Source organism: Microcaecilia unicolor, chromosome 3 (genome assembly GCF_901765095.1).
Source record: "Microcaecilia unicolor chromosome 3, aMicUni1.1, whole genome shotgun sequence".
Lineage (NCBI taxonomy): Eukaryota > Metazoa > Chordata > Amphibia > Gymnophiona > Siphonopidae > Microcaecilia > Microcaecilia unicolor.
Genome location: NC_044033.1, coordinates 184,059,115 through 184,078,683, shown reverse-complemented (window position 1 = coordinate 184,078,683; position 19,569 = coordinate 184,059,115). Strand labels below are relative to the sequence as shown.

Genomic DNA, 19,569 nt, shown 5'->3' with positions numbered 1-19,569 from the left:
TGAACGTAATACGTTCTTTAAGTGGGAGCCAGTATAATTTTTCTCTTAGGGGTTTGGCACTTTCGTATTTCGTTTTTCCAAATATGAGTCTGGCTGCTGTGTTTTGGGCTATTTGGAGCTTCTTGATGATTTGTTCTTTACATCCGGCATAGAGTGAATTGCAGAAATCTAGGTGACTTAGCACCATTGTGATTAGCACCTAAGGATTTAGTCTTGGAGACACTTCAGCTTCTATGCATGCCTTCTCAGGTGAAATTCAGTGTGGGTTTACTTCTTTGATTTTCAGTGGTGCCTTTGTTTCCGATGCACACCTCATCACAGAGCATTTATTTAGCTTTCTTTCTCCTGATGTCTTTGAGAGATTAAGAGTCCAGTTAGCCTTTGTGAGCATTCTTACAGGGATACAGAGAATTCTCTGGATAAGAGCTTTCAGATACAAGTCTTATACTATTTTCTGAGTTTGCTTCCTACAATACAGGTTTATGCTTTGGTCTACATTTTTGCTGTACCTTGTCTCCTCCTGGCAGTGCCAGTTGATATGCAGCTCACTGCACTAGTCATTATGAGAAGTAGCCTGATGGTTAGTGCTGAGATACTGGGGAACTGGGTTTGATTCCCACTGCAGGCTCCTTGTGACTCTTGGCAAGTCACAACTCTCCATTGCCCCAGGTACAAAAAACAAACAAAAAAAAACCCCCACACACTGTTTTAATTTCCCCCTCTTGGACCTCTTTCTGACTCCAGATCACACGGGGGACTAAAGATACCTATTTTACCTAACAGGTTCTGTATGGTTTCTCCAACCTCCATTGTCACCCAATCACAAGGAGGTCTGCTCTGGGTTTGCATTAGGGGCTGTAATCGAATTCTAATTCCCATAACTACTGCTTTCTGTCTTCCTGGATCTAGGTATACTCTGGGCCATTTATGTTCCCAGATAATGCCTATTAAAATTCTGTCTAAGTTTCTCCAGAGAGTGAGTGTATGTGATTTGCCTTGTAAGCTAAATGTAAGGTAAAGAGAAGATAGAATAAAGACAGAGATAGGTTTAAATAGATAGATACATTTTATTTCTTACCCAAAGACAAGTCTTCAAGTTGGTACAAATACAGACATCAGACTTTAATCAGGTACATTCAGCAGATAGATTCTGGGTACAACCGGACAGAGCTTCGCCGTCTGAGATAAGCGTTGGGGCGGATACCAAAGCTATGGCAAATTGTCCCCTTCTTTTATACACAAACTCTCCATAGAAGTCAATGGTGAGATACCTAGCTCTCAATTTCTGAGATGATACTTTCCCATGCAGTCTTATCAGCATGTTTTGAGAAACTTTGAGATAACAGTTCCACATCTGTCTGTGTCGCAATACTTTTCACACCATCTTAAGAACCCTGTATAACCTCTGTAGCCTTCTATACAAAACTAATAGACTCCATTTTGTTCATCTGATTTAAAGTGACAGTTGTACCAGTTTGTGTCAGGACTCATTGTTCAGACCTGTTTTTTACAGATTCTGAAATATTAAATCATGTACTTGTTATTTGGCCTAGTCGGTACTTCTTCATTTATTTTAGGCTTCATAGCTTTGGCTCTCACTATTCCAGTGGTAGATCCAAAGCTAGGCCATATATTAACATTCCCCTCTTCACCCTATCCCATAGGGTGACACCAGGGTTAACATACCGTGGTACCATCCATTCCAGAAGGTATTCTATGAGGCCATAAAATTATCTGAGTCTTAAGATCAACTGGTACAATTTGGATTGCTAGTAGATATTATGCCAGACAGAAAACTTCAATCTTAGGTGGTATATTTTTGGGCATATGGAATTCCCTTTATATTACTCAACCCCTTGGGCCTTAATCTTGATATTACCCCTCTTGAGGCGTAAATGGGACAAAACCATGAGTTCATCTACAAAATCTCACGAAGTATAGGTATACGGGTAATAGCAATTTCAGGTGGATCATACTAATACTTTCAGGTTTTGTTATGACTTCTATTGTATCTGTTGCATAGTACATGGGGAGATAATCTAATGTATGTATCTCAGTGGTCTTGAGAAGGAATAGTGGTTTTGATTAAGCATTGTTATGGGCTCAACAAATATATGGTTAGTATTCAGATTGCAGGCTGTTTAAGGTTGTAGATATTCAGAATCCTCAAACAGGTCGGGATTCTTGGACCTTACTAGTACTCATCATTGGCATCCAATCATGAGCACTAATAAGTGGATAGCAAGAATGAGGTTGCCTTATACAGCAAAAATGGTAACAAAGGTCATGCATGGATCTTGACATATGCATAATGACCTGGAAGTATGGGAAGCAATTTATATATCCATTACCCCACTTGGAGCTTAGTCAAACCTACAGAAAGACATGCAACGTAAGTAAGCCTACACCAGAGTTAAACAATTGCATAACTGGTTGATACTCGTATCTGAGTAATATCAACTTCCATTCAAATTACATAAACAGAAATAACAGGGAAATTCTTAGAAAAACAATTAGAACAATAAAGGAAATAATAGGAAAATAAAAATAAAACCTTTTCAATATCTAGACATGATTACTGCTAAACTGAAAATAAAATAAAATATGAATCTATAATGTCCATAAACAGCAACAGTAATTCTCAAATTAAGTATCAGTTCCAAATTCTCTTTCATCGATCATGGTTGAGGCGGTGGAAGCGCTGAAGAATCTGGACGGAGATCTGGAAGATTTAACAGGACTGGGTTTTCAGGCTGGCTTGCTGAAGGAAGTTGTCGGTTTTGAGATGGTTAGGCTTGTAACATCTGGTTCTATGGCTGAGTAAACACATATATCTTTCACATGGACCCAAGACTTGTGGTCCAGCAGTTTGCAAGATGTAAAGATTATTGGGGGATCTAACATCATTTGGGCCTGGATAGATCTTTATTCTAGGCATACACCATCATAATCAGTCCATCAAGAGCCAGAGGCTGGCAAAGGAATAAGCAAAATAACTGTATATCTTAGTGGGCATAATCAGTGTGAATTGAATAGACATGAAAGACAATGTCAACATGGAGAAAACAGTGCTAATTAAGTGCAAAAGAAAAAAAAAGGGAAACCAGAAGGGTTCAATAATGAAAAGGCAATTTACATAAATAGCAATAGTATATATGAAATTATATCTACAAAAAAACAATTAGAATTTAGAGATGATGGTAAATGTTCAATTATTGATGTATGGAGGGCAATGCGTTGCAATCTATCGCCAATAGATATGGAATCTTCACCTACGATGACTACCATTCACCAAGGGTTGAGCCCTCAGCTGCAGGAGGCCAGCAGGACTTACGAGTTAGATGATTCAGAAAGAGAGGTAGAGGCCAAAGCTTCTTGCAACTCCAGTAAGTGGAGAGCCTGTCTCTTTCGCTCGTGGACCAATTGATGCATCTGTTGAAACTCACGCTCAACAATGTCTCGTATCTCACGCCGGGTAATGTTGGGGTCTGTGCATCTGTCTTTTAATTTAGCGATTCTTTGCTGCAACATAGCCTTCAGATCAGATACATTATTGGGTAGTTCTTCTTTGCTAGCAGTCGTCTCCTCGGTGAGGGACGTCAACGGAATTCCTGTATCCATCTGGGGAAAGGCAAAACTTAAACAGACCAGTAGTGCAATTTATGTGGTAAGCTTATTGAAAGAAGTCAGAATGCTAGGAGGCGGGTTGTGGGTATAAATGGGGGCCAGGAAAGAGGCTTGGTAAGAAACAAAGCATCGAAAATGAAAAACCAAAAAAATAAAAAATAAAAATAAAAATAAAACAAAATATTATACATCTGAATTGCAGCAAGGCATATTCAGATGGCAATGCAAGAAGAAGGTTTCTCGAAAAAGACAAATGGAAGGAAAAAAACATGAAAAAGTGCAGCTACTTGATTGACCTTCACATAGAGTTTAAGTAACCCTTTTCAGTCAGTCAAAGAAGTAGGGAGAAGCATATCGCTTTAAGACAAAGCTACCACGCGGCAAGAGTTAGTTGAAGCAAGGTGTTAGTTAAATACACAAAGCATAAATTCCAGGATCGCTGCACACAAATAATGTACACCAGTTCTTCTCATAATCACTCACAGTGAAAGACAGAGAGATAAAAAGAGTAATAGTTGCCATATTGTGATAACCTGTTTTGAATAGAAAGGAATCAGAAAGTGGAGTGTACAACTTTCTTAATTTATGTCTGAAAGCTTCACCAATTCTCAGTCCAAGAATACTATAAAATCTATGATCAGCGCAAAATGCTCCCCCAAATGGCCAGTTCAAGGGAATATTTTTCGCATTCATTCCATATAACGGATAATGGTTATTAAATATTTCTTCTTTCTTAGACAAGGAAATAATGAAAAGCTTTCAGATGTCACACATATCATAGAGAGATTTCAAAAATGAAGGCTTTATATTCATGAAAAAACTAAAGAAGTGAATGTCACATCAATTTAAACAGCGCAACAGTTAAAGCAGAAAACATTTTAACCATGAGCAATACACAGCTTTTATTTAAAAGGGATCCCGTATAAAGTAAAATGGCATAAATAAGTCAGTACAGGTATATATATAAAATGAACATCCTTCGGGGATCGCTCATCCCTGCAGTTGATAAGAACTCCCCAGGGAAGGTATGCTGAGAAGCAAATAAATAACTTGCTGACTTAGTTAGGTCATTTGTATGGTACCATAAATATACACTTGCAATTAAACCTAGAAAAGTATAAAATAAAGACATGTTATCTGTACTAGAAACAGAAACATCACATCAATATATATACAGAGAAATGGTTTTTGGATACTAAATGAGAAACTGATTAGTGTGAGTAACTGAGAGCAACAAAATTAGATCGGGTTCGGATTACGTCCAGTCATTATGGGGCGGTTAATATTGATCCCTAGGTCTGTGGTCACTGCAGTCTACGTTGATCCGGGTTCCACAAAGGGAATGACTGTCATTCTGGGGCTGCGTCTGAAGACATTCAGCAGCATAATGACCATATTGTTGGCAGCGATAACAGAGCACATCAGGATAGCTATCAGGGCTAGGCCGGGAACGATAGTCCCTGGGTTGTCTATTAGTGATGGGTGGGCCTTTTTCAGGGTAATCATTCCTGCAGTCTTGGCGATGTGGGTTATCTAGCGAGGGGAGGTCACTTGGTCGCCTGCGGTCTCTTTGTGGCGATGGGGAATCTGAAGGAGGTTGACGGTATTGACTATGAGGAGAGTGCCGGCATTGACATTCCGTGGCGTAATGTTCCAATTGGAAACAACAGTTGCACCGTACTTCAGCTCGGTGGCTGGGAGTAGGCTGAGAGCGATAGTCCCGGCACTGATTGTTAGCACTAGGACCATTGAATTTATGTGGAATGGGTAAATGGGCTCTTGCAGGGGGCCGTCTACTAGGCTGCGGATTAAGACTGGTCTCACCAGGTATCAATAACGATGTCAGATCGACAGTGTCTGGGATCACGTAATCAGTGATAGCCGATAGCCATCTATTGAGGATCTGATAGTGGAGATGACGGGTGGAATCGGGTGTGTATGTGTAAATAAAGTTTAATAACCTTTGCAGAGTTTTGGTATTAAAAGTGCCCTTACGGGGCCACGAGAGTCCAGGCTGAAACTTATTCCAGGAATGCCATATTTGGCAAAACTTTATAAGGTTTATGTGGTCTCCTGGGAAGTGATTTATCACTCTCTCAAGAGGCAGCATAATGAATTGGGTGCCAGAACTCTGGTATGGTAGAACACCGATATCAGGGTTGTGTCAAATAGTATTGGCAAATCTATAAAAGTCCTTTATACTCACGCGTCTTCAAGAGCGTCCCAGCAACGGAACCTAGAATAGAAATTACTAATTGGCGGAAAGCCCTATGCTTTTGCCGCAGGTTAAATAAACGGACAATTGAAAGCCACAAAAGTGAGAAGAAAATAGAGCAGAAGGAGGTCAATGTCAGCTATTATATATTTATACTACTCTATCCCAAATTAACAAATACTACTCCCCAGAGTGTGCTTCTAAAGACAGCTACAACATGCCTGCCAAAAACTACACTGGTAATTAGTGGCCATGGGCTCCAACACCATGATAGAGCCCCCAAAAAGGGACATTGCAATCACTCCCAAAATGAACTCAAAAAACCTGCGAATAAGGTCCTCTGAGTCGAGGAGCAGCGGTCCAACGGGTCCCGCTGATTAGCTACAACGTAATCACCCCAATGAACCTTAAGTGGCTACAACGCACGCAGTGAAATAAAAATTTTATAGGTTAGGCTCTCCCGCGTATACAACTAACCATTTCTAAACAATTTTAAATACCCGAGTCAACCTGTACACAATCGCAACGAAAGTCGTTAGACGTCTCTTTATTAACCCCGCGCTCATCTATACAGGTAACTCATAGGTGGGCAATAATGCCGAAACCGCAGGCCACTCCGAAAAATGGAATGGAAGTCTGCTCAAAATCTAATAAATGAGATACCGTCATCCATTGAAGGGGCACCTTCGATGGATGTAAGTCTCAGACATCGGTATCAAACCCAATGGTTATAGCGTGACACTGGTATATAAGAAAACAATAAAAGTATAGTATGTCCCAGGGAAAAGCCCCTGAAAATTACTATAGAAGTGATAGAAAAATAGAGAGAGAAAAACGAAATATTCCAAAGCAAAATAAAACAAATGTAAGCTCTTTGGGAAAGTCATAGTCATAAAAAGAGCCTTTAGTTGGAACACCTTAGTCAGGACAAAAAATGTGAAAAATTCCACGTTCATCATTCACTAGACAATATATTTTCCACTCAACAAACCAGGAGAAGGAAACTCAAAAGCATTAGAGCGGAACAGTAACAATAAGAAAGCCTGCAATACAAGGGCAAACAGTACAAATAAATTCATTCATACCTGTAGTAAAAGAAGAAAACTAATTAGGAAAGATAAGTGTACATATTATATGATAAAAACTGGGCCTACCTAATTTGTAATGTAAGGCAAAAATAAGCTGTAAGGGTAGGTTGAAAGCCGTATATGAAAACAAAATATAGACTTTAAACAAGACATGAAACTACTATATACTATAATAAGAGTAACAGAGGAGAACCATATATGTAACTGGAAAACCGATTTCAGCAAAAGGCAAGAAAATGTATATTAACAAAGACATTATAACATGTGTAGTCCGGAGCTATACCCCTAGAATAAATGAAATAAAGGTAAATACATATTAAATGCTTTTGGGGCGGGTACCGGATAGGTTGGAAGTCGCATCTAAACAGGAAAATATAAGAGAAGCATATAATTCAAGAAATTGTGAAACAGGACACTAGAATCGTTGTGCAAACATGACAAGTTAATACCCATAAATATGACAAATTAATATCCATACACTCAGAAAAGGAACATAGTAAATAAAATAAACCCCAATGCGATAGCAGGAAGCTTTTGTGACTAAACAGGTAAAAGGGGAAAAGAACAAATTAAAACATGTGATTCTTACATTAAGAACTTCCAATGATACGGCATAAAACATACATACTAATCAGTGACTGAAATGATATGTCTAAATGATGACAAACAGAACAGCTGCAGCATTAGAAGGAAAGAGAAGGTGGGTTGGGTTATAAAGAACCAACAGGAAATAATTGAAGAAGTGAAGCAACGCTGTATTCTCATGGCACGCAGTCATCATCTTCTCAACAGAAAAGGGAAAACATATTTTATATGCATATCTATTAAGGTCTTTAAAACGAGTACGTCATTAAAACAGAGCACAAGAAACCTGAACTATATGAGAATCTTATCTAGAGAGTGAATAAGATCCCCTCATATCTAGCGCAGTATAACACAAACAGTAAAATAGATAATGCAAGCAATAGAAGCTGATGGGCGGGGACAGCATAGCGCCTAGCTTATAACGGGAGCAAGATATAATCCATATAGCGTCTAAGCAAATTTCAAATAGGAAAATAAATAAACCTTAAGCATTAATTAAGAGTAGGACAAGTACAAATTTAATAAAACAACTGAAAATAGTAGCCAAGAGACTATCAAAATTAAAAAGGAATATATTTAAATAAGTGGCAGAGAAGAGAACGTAACCTTACAGACAGACAGGCTATATGTAAGAGCAGGAAGCATAGTCAGGAGAAAAGAAGGGTGCCGTTGCAGTACAGGGCGAAAGGTTATTACCGGAGATTATTAGAAACAGGATAATACATTCCAAAGCTAGAGATTAACAGATACGAGAGACAGAGAGGGCAGAGAATGGAGGGGAAGTTATTTATAAAACAGCCACAGAAAAAGGCTGCGTGTTCGAATCACGTCGGGGTCACCACTGTTTTAATTTCCCCCTCTTGGACCTCTTTCTGACTCCAGATCACACGGGGGACTAAAGATACCTATTTACCTAACAGGTTCTGTATGGTTTCTCCAACCTCCATTGTCACCCAATCACAAGGAGGTCTGCTCTGGGTTTGCATTAGGGGCTGTAATCGAATTCTAATTCCCATAACTACTGCTTTCTGTCTTCCTGGATCTAGGTATACTCTGGGCCATTTATGTTCCCAGATAATGCCTATTAAAATTCTGTCTAAGTTTCTCCAGAGAGTGAGTGTATGTGATTTGCCTTGTAAGCTAAATGTAAGGTAAAGAGAAGATAGAATAAAGACAGAGATAGGTTTAAATAGATAGATACATTTTATTTCTTACCCAAAGACAAGTCTTCAAGTTGGTACAAATACAGACATCAGACTTTAATCAGGTACATTCAGCAGATAGATTCTGGGTACAACCGGACAGAGCTTCGCCGTCTGAGATAAGCGTTGGGGCGGATACCAAAGCTATGGCAAATTGTCCCCTTCTTTTATACACAAACTCTCCATAGAAGTCAATGGTGAGATACCTAGCTCTCAATTTCTGAGATGATACTTTCCCATGCAGTCTTATCAGCATGTTTTGAGAAACTTTGAGATAACAGTTCCACATCTGTCTGTGTCGCAATACTTTTCACACCATCTTAAGAACCCTGTATAACCTCTGTAGCCTTCTATACAAAACTAATAGACTCCATTTTGTTCATCTGATTTAAAGTGACAGTTGTACCAGTTTGTGTCAGGACTCATTGTTCAGACCTGTTTTTTACAGATTCTGAAATATTAAATCATGTACTTGTTATTTGGCCTAGTCGGTACTTCTTCATTTATTTTAGGCTTCATAGCTTTGGCTCTCACTATTCCAGTGGTAGATCCAAAGCTAGGCCATATATTAACAACACCTTAGATTGTGAGCCCACCAGGGACAGGAAAAAGTACCTGTATATAGTGTGGGCAGCGCTGCGTATGTCTAATAGCGCTATAAAAATGATAAACAGTAGTAGTCTGCATTCACATAGTTCAGTTGTCACTTATTCTCATGAGCTGCTTTCATTCTCCTCCATTATTATTTTCATTTCTCATGGCTTTCATGGGCTCAAGAGAGCTTAACCTCGTGGCTTCAGTTAGTTTTGCCAACTTTTCCGGCTCAGCTCATTTAGGCCTATTAGCCAAGCTTAACATCATAGGTTCTGCTGAGTGTCTTCTCAGCATAGTTTCAGCTTTAATTCATTAGTCTCACACACTTGATTAACTTTAGCATCACATGCTAGGTTCACCTGATTGGCATATTCTAAGCAGGGTTTATGCTTGTGGGTTGAGTAGAACTCAGTCTTACAGTTTCAGTGGAGCGTAACTTTTTTATTTCTCTGTGTAATGCAGTTGGTGGAGTGCTAGGGTAGTACACTATCTTGAGTGAATTCCTTCACGAGGCGGTACATTACTGCTAATAAATAAATACAGCTTACTGGGAAAGCTATACCACATGGCTGGATATGGCTCCTGTTCCAGAGAGTTGACTTAGTTATTCAGTTGTTTGGCTTCCCTGCTCACCAACATATCTCACTTTTTTTGGAGCCCAGTGCATTTGGGTTCTCTATCTGGGTTATCTTTTGCAGCTTCGCAGTATATCTGCACCTAACCTCATAATCTATTCTGTCTTTATATGCTTGGGCTCACCTGATCTTAATTTCACAACCTCACTGGGCCTTAACCTTTTGGTCCCATTTTAATCTTTCTTTTAAGATTGAGCTGAGCTTCTCCTCTCATCTTCCATGTATTCTCTGGGCCTTTGTCCTCTCTTCTCAATTCCCTGTGTCAAGTTGCTTAGCCTAACTGTTTCAACTGCATGTCTTCTTCTAATGCCAGTTGGATTTTTATTCTTTTCTCTTTGGCTACCTTTAGCCCTTTTATGGGCCAGAAATATCTTGTCTTTTTGGAGAGCAGCTGGGATTTCTTTGTAGGTGTTTACAGATTACATTACTGTCACTTTTGGTAGGCAGCTGTCTTTTGCAGTAGAGTTTTTCATTTTCATTCTGCCCTACCTAAGTTGATTCTTTCCGAGTCAACTATTGCCCTCAAGGCTTTAGCAAAATCTTTCCTTCATAGACTCGGTGGTGTTTCTCTACCCACCTGTTGGTAGAAGTGTATAACCCATTCGTCTGGGCTGGTCTGGAGGGACAAAAGGAAAGCAAATTAGCAGGTAATGTCTAATTCCTTCTTTCAAGTTTTTCACTTTAAAAAAAAAAGCTTTTACAAAATAAAACAACAAGTAAAATTCAATTCATTTTTCAAGGTATGCTAAGGTTTCATTCTTAACTACAAGAGTAGCTAGGTATGAAATGTTGGTGTCTTTCAGCTCTGGAGAGGCTGGTGCATTAGTAGTAGTAATTTGCTTAACACTGGAATAATACAGAGGTTTCAGAATGCTGCCAGAAAGAAGACAGATCTTCAAAATATTGAAAAAAGAGCGACGGAACAAGTGATCCTGCAGCTGTATAGCAGTCAAAGGCCAGCTCACTTTTAATGCATCCTTGTTCCTGGACTCATGCCTCCCCAGGCCAGTAACTTCTTGCGTGCATTTCGTACCATCCCGGAAGCCTCAGCCTTGGGACTAATCCTGGCAGATTCAGACGAGGCAACAGGGAAGGTAAACCTGGGCCGACTGATCCAGAGTTGGAACTGCTTCATTCTGACACAGCTGCACCAGGAGACGCAAGAGCAAGAGGGACCACAGGCTTATCGTGGAGTCACAGGCAGTGGCAGGTAAGTGCCTGGGTTAAGTGATGGGAGCTGCCTTTCCCCCAAAGGGAGAGTGCGGAGAAGTGTGAGGCAGTGGCGTACCAAGGAGGGGCGGTGGGCGTGGTCCGCCCCGGGTGCACGCTGCTGGGGGGTGCTGCGGCGCGCGCCTGTTGGCTCCGAGTTCGCTAACTTCGCTCGTTCGCTGCAGCTCCCTCTGCCCGGCCGGAACAGGTTACTTCCTGTTCCGGGGCAGAGGGAGCTGCAGTGAGCGAGTGAAGTTAGCGAACTCGGAGCCGACAGGCGTGCGCCGCGGCACCCCCCCCCCCCCCCCCAGCGGCGTACACCCGGGGGGGGTGTCATTTCGCAGGGGGGGCGTGCTGCACCCGGGGGGGGGGGGGGGGCGCATCGGCGATCCGACCCGGGTGCCATCCAGGCTAGGAACGCCACTGGTGTGAGGGAGGGCTGATGCAGCTCTGGTGCCTGATGTTCCTCATTTTTGTTTCCACTGCAGCTCTTTTGGCTCCTCTGGAGACTCTGTGGTAGGGCAGCTTTTTGGCTGTGAGGTGGAAAACTGTAGCATGTGCCGCTGTGGGAAAGAGACGGTACGAGTGTCTTCCACGCTGCTTTTCACCCTGAATTACCCTGAATGTCACAGCAATGGTGAGTGAGTTTTCTTATTGGAGACCATGGGAAGAATCCCACTTTGGTTAGGGACTGTGTGAGAGCCTTCTTTGGAGTTAGTCCTCTAGCTTTCTGGGCAAGATACATCAGCAGAGTACTGCTGGATAAGCTCCTATGTTAGCCAGGCCTAACCTGTACTATTTTTTCCCTTTTTGTTTCTCTTCTCACAGTTACTTCTTCTCTTTTTTTTATTAGAATTGTAAGTTGCATATATATTTTAATTGATTCGTGGGATAGCAAGATTGAAATAAACTTGGAAACTTGCTGAAAGTTCTGTAGCCTGACACTGGCAAATATCAAATATCCAGTACTGTAGTTCTATACTGAAGTTGAGAATTGCAGCAGGTAGTTTCTGATGAATTGTATGGCCTTGTGTAGCCTCAGTCTTTGAATACCCAGTATTTCTCTGAGAATAGGTAGAATATGTAGTCCTGAAATAGAGTGATGATATCTGACAATGTGTGGACTGGGAAAAAAAGGTTGAGAAAAAGCCCTTCAAGCTGGTAGAATTTTCTAACAGGGTGAAAAATGCATAGGCATGTCCTTCTACACTGGTATTATGTGAGACCACCTCCGTTCTCTTTCTTCCACGGAGCCCATAGGTTGTGTTTTTTCGTAGGATTTAGTAAGTATTTTTTCTTCTGTTTTGAAGGTCTTCATTTCAGAACCAACTCATTTTCACCCTTTTAGAAAAATTTAGTAAGACCTTAGGAAATTGAAAGACTGGGCATCCAAATGGCACATGAAATTTAATGCGGACAAATGCACAGTGGTGCACATTGGCAAGAATAATCCAAATCATAGTTACCTGATGCTAGGGTCCACCTTGAGGGTCAGCACTCAAGATAAAGATCTAGGTGTCATCGTAGATAGGAAACAAAGAGTAGGATTAAAAGGTCAATATTTGCAATGGAGAAGGTAGTTAGCGGGGTCCCCCAGGGATCGGTGCTGGTACCTCTGCTTTTTAACATATTCATAAATGACCTAGAGATGGGGGTAACTAGTGAGGTAATCAAATTTGCCGATGACACAAAATTATTCAAAGTCGTCAAATCGCGGGAAGATTGTGAAAAACTACAAGAGGACCTTACGAGACTGGGAGACTGGGCGTCTAAATGGCAGATGATGTGAACAAGTGCAAAGTGATGCATGTGGGATAGAGGAACCCAAACTTATAACTACGTCATGCAAGGTTCAGCGTTGGGAGTCACGGACCGAGAAAGGGATCTTGGTATCATCATTGATGATACGTTGAAAACGTCTGCTCAATGTGCTGCTGCGGCTAAGAAAACAAAAGTGAGGATATTATTCTGCCGTTGTATCGCTCCATGGTGCGACCGCACCTCAAGTATTGTGTTAAATTCTGGTCGCCACACCTCAAAAAAGACATAGTGGAATTGGAAAAGGTGCAGAGAAGGTTGACAAAGATGGTACCAGGGGATGGGACAACTTCCCTATCAGGATAGGCTGAAGAGGCTGGGGCTGTTCAGCCTGGAGAAAAGGCGGCTGAGGGGAGATATGAAAGACATCTATAAGATAATGAGTGGAATGGAACGTGTCGATGTGGAGCGTCTGTTTACGCTTTCCAAAAATACTAGGACAAGGGGGCTTGTGATGAAGCTGCAGTGTGGTAAATTTAAAACGAATTGGAGGAAATTTTTCTTCACTCAATGCGTAGTTAAACTCTGGAATTCGCTGCCGGAAAAGGTGGTTAAGGCGGTTAACTTAGCGGACTTCAAAAAAGGGTTGGGTGGCTTCCTGGAGGAAAAAGACATAGAATGTTATTGAAAGGACGAGGGAATAATGCAGCATTTCTAGGATGGGCGGGACTTGTTCTTTTGGCCGCTGTCGGTGACAGGGTGCTGGGCTCGATGGACCCTTGGTCTGTCCCAGCATGGCGATGCTTATGTACTTATGTAGATAATATGCTGAAATCGTCTGCTCAGTGTGAGACAGTGGCCAAAAAAGCAAACCAGATGATAGGAATTATTAGGAAAGTTGTCTCATCTTCACATTCTTCACATAGCTACCCTGAATGCTTTCAAAGAATAATTTCCTTGTCCTTCCCCCCAGGCCTCATGTGGCACAGCCATTTTACTTCATGCTGAAACTACAGTAGCAAACCTGAAAGCAAAGGATTAAAAATATTAGGTCCTTAAGAGTAGGACTGATTAAGGGGTGGGGCATATTACACTACACAGTGTTTCCCAAGTGGATCCTGGAGTACCACTTGCCAGTCAGGTTTTCAGGGTATCCATAATGAATATGCATGAAAGATTTGCATACAATGGAGGCAGTGCATGCAAATCAGTCTTATGCATATTCATTGTGAATATGATGAAAACACGCAAGGGGGTACTCCAGGACCGACTTGGGAAACACTGCACTACACTAAAAAAACAACTCTATAATTAAAAGGAGCCTTCAGATCAGACTTATTTTAATAAAATGGGGATACTGTTTAGAATCACTGTATGTTCTCAGTGTACTGCTTCTGTTGGGTGATTTGTTATTTGAATGTGTGCTGCCTTCTGAGCTCTTCACCTGCTTCAAGTCCTCTGCTCCTTTGTACATTGGGAGAGCAGTTTCCAGCACTCAGAACAGAGAGAAAGCGGCCTCTGTAAAGCAGATACTGGTGGGTGACATCACTAACTGTATTGTTATTTGAAGATCAGGTGAACCTCGGGGAGGAATGCTGGCTTCGGCTTAACCCCTGGTAAGCCTTTCCTTGGCTGAGAGGTGCCCAGCTCTACCACCGGCTGCCTTTCAGGTGCTGTGGAGGACTTGCAGTTCATCTGCATATCCTTACAGCCTTCTCCGGGGTAATCCACTCAGGGCCTCCGCTCTAGGTGTCGCACGCCATATTCTCTTTACATTTATTTTTCTCCCAGTTACTACTTATGGCTCCAGTACACTTTCTCTTCTTGGTACTGTCCCTTCCTAATCTGTTTCTCCATCTGAAACCACTGTACACTGCAGGAACACATTGTCCACCCTCTGTATTCATCATCTCACCATCTCTTTTTTCCCTCTTCCTTCTTCTCCGCTCTCAACCTTCAACATTTCCTTCCTTCCATTCATCCATCTCCTTTCTATCTGAGTACATCTCGCCTTCGTCGCTGTCGTCATACCTCTCCTACTTTCTCCGTACTCTCTTGCTCCTTCTCCTGCTCTCCGCTGGGGACATTAATCCCAATCCTGGTCCTCCACATCAGCTCTCATCCTATTTGTGCAGGTCACACCTTGATATCTCCAATCTAATTTCTGTTCCTCTCCTCCCCCTTCCCTGCCTTTCTCTTGTGCTCTGTGGAATGCCCGCTTTGTAACAAACTTCCCTACATCCATGACTTCATCTTTTGTACTCTCCATCTGCTTTCCCTAACTGAAACTTGGCTTTACCCTGAAGACTCTGCTTCAGTTGCGGCCCTATGCCATGGAGGTTATCTTTTCTCCCATACTCCTCGCCCGGTTGTCCGCGGAGGTGGTGTCGGGCTACTTCTTTCACCCTCTTGTAGATTTCAACCTCTTCTTCCACCTCAGTCTCACTGCTTTTCTTCCTTCGAAGTCCACGCCATCCATCTATTCGGTCCTCTGCCTCTCCGAGTAGCAGTCATTTATCGACCCCCTGATAAGTCCCTTTCTTCTTTTCTCACTGACTTTGATGCCTGGCTTTCCTTCTTTCTTGAACCTGCATCTCCTTCCCTCATTCTTGGGGATTTTTTTTTTTGTTTGTTTTTTGTTACATTTGTACCCCGTGCTTTCCCACTCATGTCAGGCTCAATGCGGCTTACATATTGTATACAGGTACTTATTTGTACCTGGGGCAATGGAGGGTTAAGTGACTTGCCCACAGTCACAAGGAGCTGCCTGTGCCTGAAGTGGGAATCGAACTCAGTTCCTCAGTTCCACAGGACCAAAGTCCACCACTCTAACCACTAGGCCACTCCTCATTCATGCTAATGATCCCTCTGATTCTTATGCTTCTCAGTTCTTTGCTTTAACATCCTCTTTCAATCTTCAACTGTGCTCCACTGCCCCCACTCACCAGAATGGCCACTGTCTTGATCTTATCCTCTTCTCAAACTGCTCACTCTCCAGTTTCTGTGCCTCAACTCTTCCCCTCTCTGACCATCATCTGTTAACTTTCACACGTAAACACCCTCCTCCCAAGTCCCGTCCAGTCTTAACCAATACATTTAGGAATCTTCAGGCTATTGACCCTTCTACTCTGTCCTCCAGTGTTTCAAATCTCTTCTCTACCACTATGTTATCCAAGTCTGTCAGTGAGGCTCTCTCTTCCTATAATACTATTTTCTCCTCTGCTCAGGATACTCTCGCTCCTCCCATTCCCCGTCCTGTAAAACGTACCAAACCACAGCCTTGGCTGATCTCTAGAATCCGCTACCTACGTTCCTGTGGCCGCTCTACCGAATGCCTTTGGCTGAAATCCCGTGCCTTGAGTGGAGGAGTAGCCTAGTGGTTAGTGCAGCGGACTTTGATCCTGGGGAACTGGGTTTGATTCCCACTGCAGCTCCTTGTGACTGTGGGCAAGTCACTTAACCCTCTATTGCCCCAGGTACAAAATAAGTACCTGTATATACGTAAACCGCTTTGGATGTAGTTGCAAAATACCACAGAAAGGCGGTATATCAAGTCCCATTTCCCTTTCCCATGCAGACTTCATACATTTCAAATTCTTGTTGACCTCCTTCCAGTCTGCTCTTTTACTTGCCAAACAGGTCTATTACCTCCAGTTGACAAATTCTCTTGACTCAAACCCTTGACGTCTCTTTGCCACACTGAACTCTCTCCTCAAAGTGCCTTCATCTCCAACTCCCCCTTCACTTTCTCCCCAGGCTCTGGCTGAGTACTTTCATGATAAGGTTCACAAGATTAACTTGAATTCTCAACCAGGTCACCTCCACCTCTCCTTCCCTTAGTCCATTCTCTCAACCCTCCAACCCCTGCCTCCTTTTCTTCCTTTTCTGAAATCACTGAAGAGGAAACTACACATCTTCTTTCCTCCTCGAACCTAACTACCTGTTCCTCTTATCTGATTCCCACCCATCTACTTAACACTACCTCTCCTACTGTCATCCCTTTTATCTGTCATATCCTCAATCTTTCACTTTCGACTGCAACTGTTCTTGATGCCTTCAAACATGCCGTAGTCACACCACTCCTTAAAAAAACCTTCATTGGATCCTATCTGTCCTTCCAACTATCGCCCCATCTCCCTCCTCCCTTTCCTATCCAAGATACTTGAACGTGCTGTTCACCGCCGTTGCCTTGACTTTCTTTCATCTCAAGCTATTCTTGATCCACTTCAATCTGGCTTTCGCCCCCTTCATTCAACTGAAACAGTGCTTGCTAAAGTCTCCAATGACCTGTTCCTGGACAGATCCAAAGGTCTTTATTCTATCCTCATCCTTCTCGATCTATCTGCTGCTTTTGACACTGTTGATCACAGCCTACTCCTTGATACACTGTCCTTACTTGGATTTCAGGGCTCTGTTATTTCCTGGTTTTCTTCTTATCTCTCCCAGTGTACTTTTAGTGTATACTCTAGTGGATCCTCCTCTACTTCTATCCCACTGTCAGTTGGTGTACCTCAGGAATCTGTCCTGGGACCTCTTCTTTTCTCCATCTATACTTCTTCCCTTGCTACTCTGATCTCATCCCATGGTTTTCAGTATCATCTTCACACTGATGATTCCCAGATCTACCTCTCCACATCAGAAATCTCAGCAGGAATCCAGGCCAAAGTATCAGCCTGCCTGTCTGACATTGCTGCCTGGATGTCTCACTGCCATCTGAAACTAAGACTGAGCTTCTTATCTTCCTCCTAAACCAACCTCTCCTCTTCCCCCATTCTCTATTTCTGTGGATAACACTCTCATCCTTCCTGTCTCATCAGCTCTTAACCTTGGGGCCATCTTCGACTCCTCCCTCTCCTCCTCTGCACATATTTAGCTTACGGCTAAAACCTGTCGTTTCTTTCTCTATAATATCACCAAAATTCGCCCTTTCCTTTCTGAGCACACTACCAGAACCCTCATCCACACTCTTATCACCTCTCGCTTAGACTATTGCAACTTGCTTCTCACAGGTCTCCCACTTAGCCATCTCTCTCCTCTTCAATCTGTTCAAAATTCTGCTGCACGACTAATATTCCGCCAGTGTCGTTATGCTCATATTAGCCCTCTCCTCAAGTCACTTCACTGGCTTCCTATCCGTTTCCGCATACAGTTCAAACTCTTCTTATTGACCTATAAGTGCATTCACTCTGCAGCTCCTCAGTACCTCTCCACTCTCATCTCTCCCTACACTCCTCCCCGGGAACTCCGTTCACTGGATAAATCTCTCTTATCTGCACCCTTCTCCTCCACCGCTAACTCCAGACTCCATTCCTTTTATCTTGCTGCACCATATGCCTGGAATAGACTTCCTGAGCCAGTACGTCAAGCTCCATCTCTGGCCGTCTTCAAATCTAAGCTAAAAGCCCACCTTTTTGATGCTGCTTTTAACTCCTAACCCTTATTCACTTATTCAGAACCCTTATTTTATCATCCTCACTTTAATATTCCCTTATCTCTTATTTGTCCTGTTTGTCTGTCCTAATTAGATTGTAAGCTGTGTCGAGCAGGGACTGTCTTTTCATAAGTGCATAAGTACATAAGCATTGCCATACTGGGACAGACCAAGGGTCCATCGAGCCCAGCACCCTGTCACCGACAGCAGCCAAAAGAACAAGCAATTTGTCCCGCCCATCCTAGAAATACTGCATTATTCCCTCATCCATTCAATAATATTCTATGGCATTTTCCTCCAGGAAGCCATCCAACCCTTTTTTGAAGTCCACTAAATTAACTGCCTTAACCACATGTTATTCCAGGAATAACGTGTAGGGTGTGTTATGCATTTAGGGGGCTTGCCAGGTGCCCTTGGCCTGGATAGGCCGCTGTCGTGGACAGGATGCTGGGCTCGATGGACCCTTGGTCTTTTCCCAGTATGGCATTACTTATGTACCTTTTCTGGCAGCGAATTCCAGAGTTTAACTACTCGTTAAGTGAAGAAAACTTTCCTCCGCTTTGTTTTAAATTTACCACACTGCATGTTCAAGTGTATAGCGCTGCATACGTCTAGTAGCACTATAGAAATGATAAGTAGTAGTAGTAAGTAGTGAATAAGACCAAAAATACTATTATGCCTGTGTATTGCTCTGTGGTGCGACCTCACCTTGAATACTGCATTCAGTTCTGGTCATCGTATTTCAAAAAAAGATAAAGCAGAATTACAAAAGGTTCAAAGAAGAGCGACCAGAATGATAAAGGGGATGGAACTCCTCTCATATAAGGAAAGGATAAGGAGGTTAGGACTCTTCAGCTTGTAAAAGAGATCGGTGAGGGAAGCTATGCTTGAGGTCTACAAAATCCTGAGTGGTGTAGAATGAGTAGAAGTGAATCAACTTTTTACTCATTCCAAAAGTACAAAGACTAGGACACACTCAATGAAGTTATATGGAAATACTTTTAAAACAGGAGGAAATATTCTTTCACCCAACGAATAGTTAAGCTCTGGAACTCTTTGCCGGAGGATGTAGTAAACAGCAGTTAGCGTTTCTGAGTTTTAAAAAGGTTTGGACAAGTTTCTGGAGGAAACGTCCATAGTTTGCTATTGAAACACACATGGGGAAGCTACTGCTTGCTCTGGGATTGGTAGCATGGAATGTTGCCACTATTTGGGTTTCTGCCAG

The 19,569-nt window shown here is 42.3% G+C and overlaps 1 protein-coding gene across 4 annotated transcripts in view; it reads left to right on the top strand.

Moving 5' to 3' along the window:
- PAN2 (poly(A) specific ribonuclease subunit PAN2) overlaps positions 1-19,569 on the top strand; it is a 142,315-nt gene that overhangs the window by 62,575 nt on the left and 60,171 nt on the right. For all 4 annotated transcript variants that reach the window (XM_030196732.1, XM_030196730.1, XM_030196731.1 and 1 more), the window contains exons 13-14: positions 10,951-11,156; positions 11,644-11,792. In XM_030196732.1, coding sequence (XP_030052592.1) covers positions 10,951-11,156; positions 11,644-11,792 — 355 coding nt within the window. The remainder of the gene's footprint in view (positions 1-10,950; positions 11,157-11,643; positions 11,793-19,569) is intronic.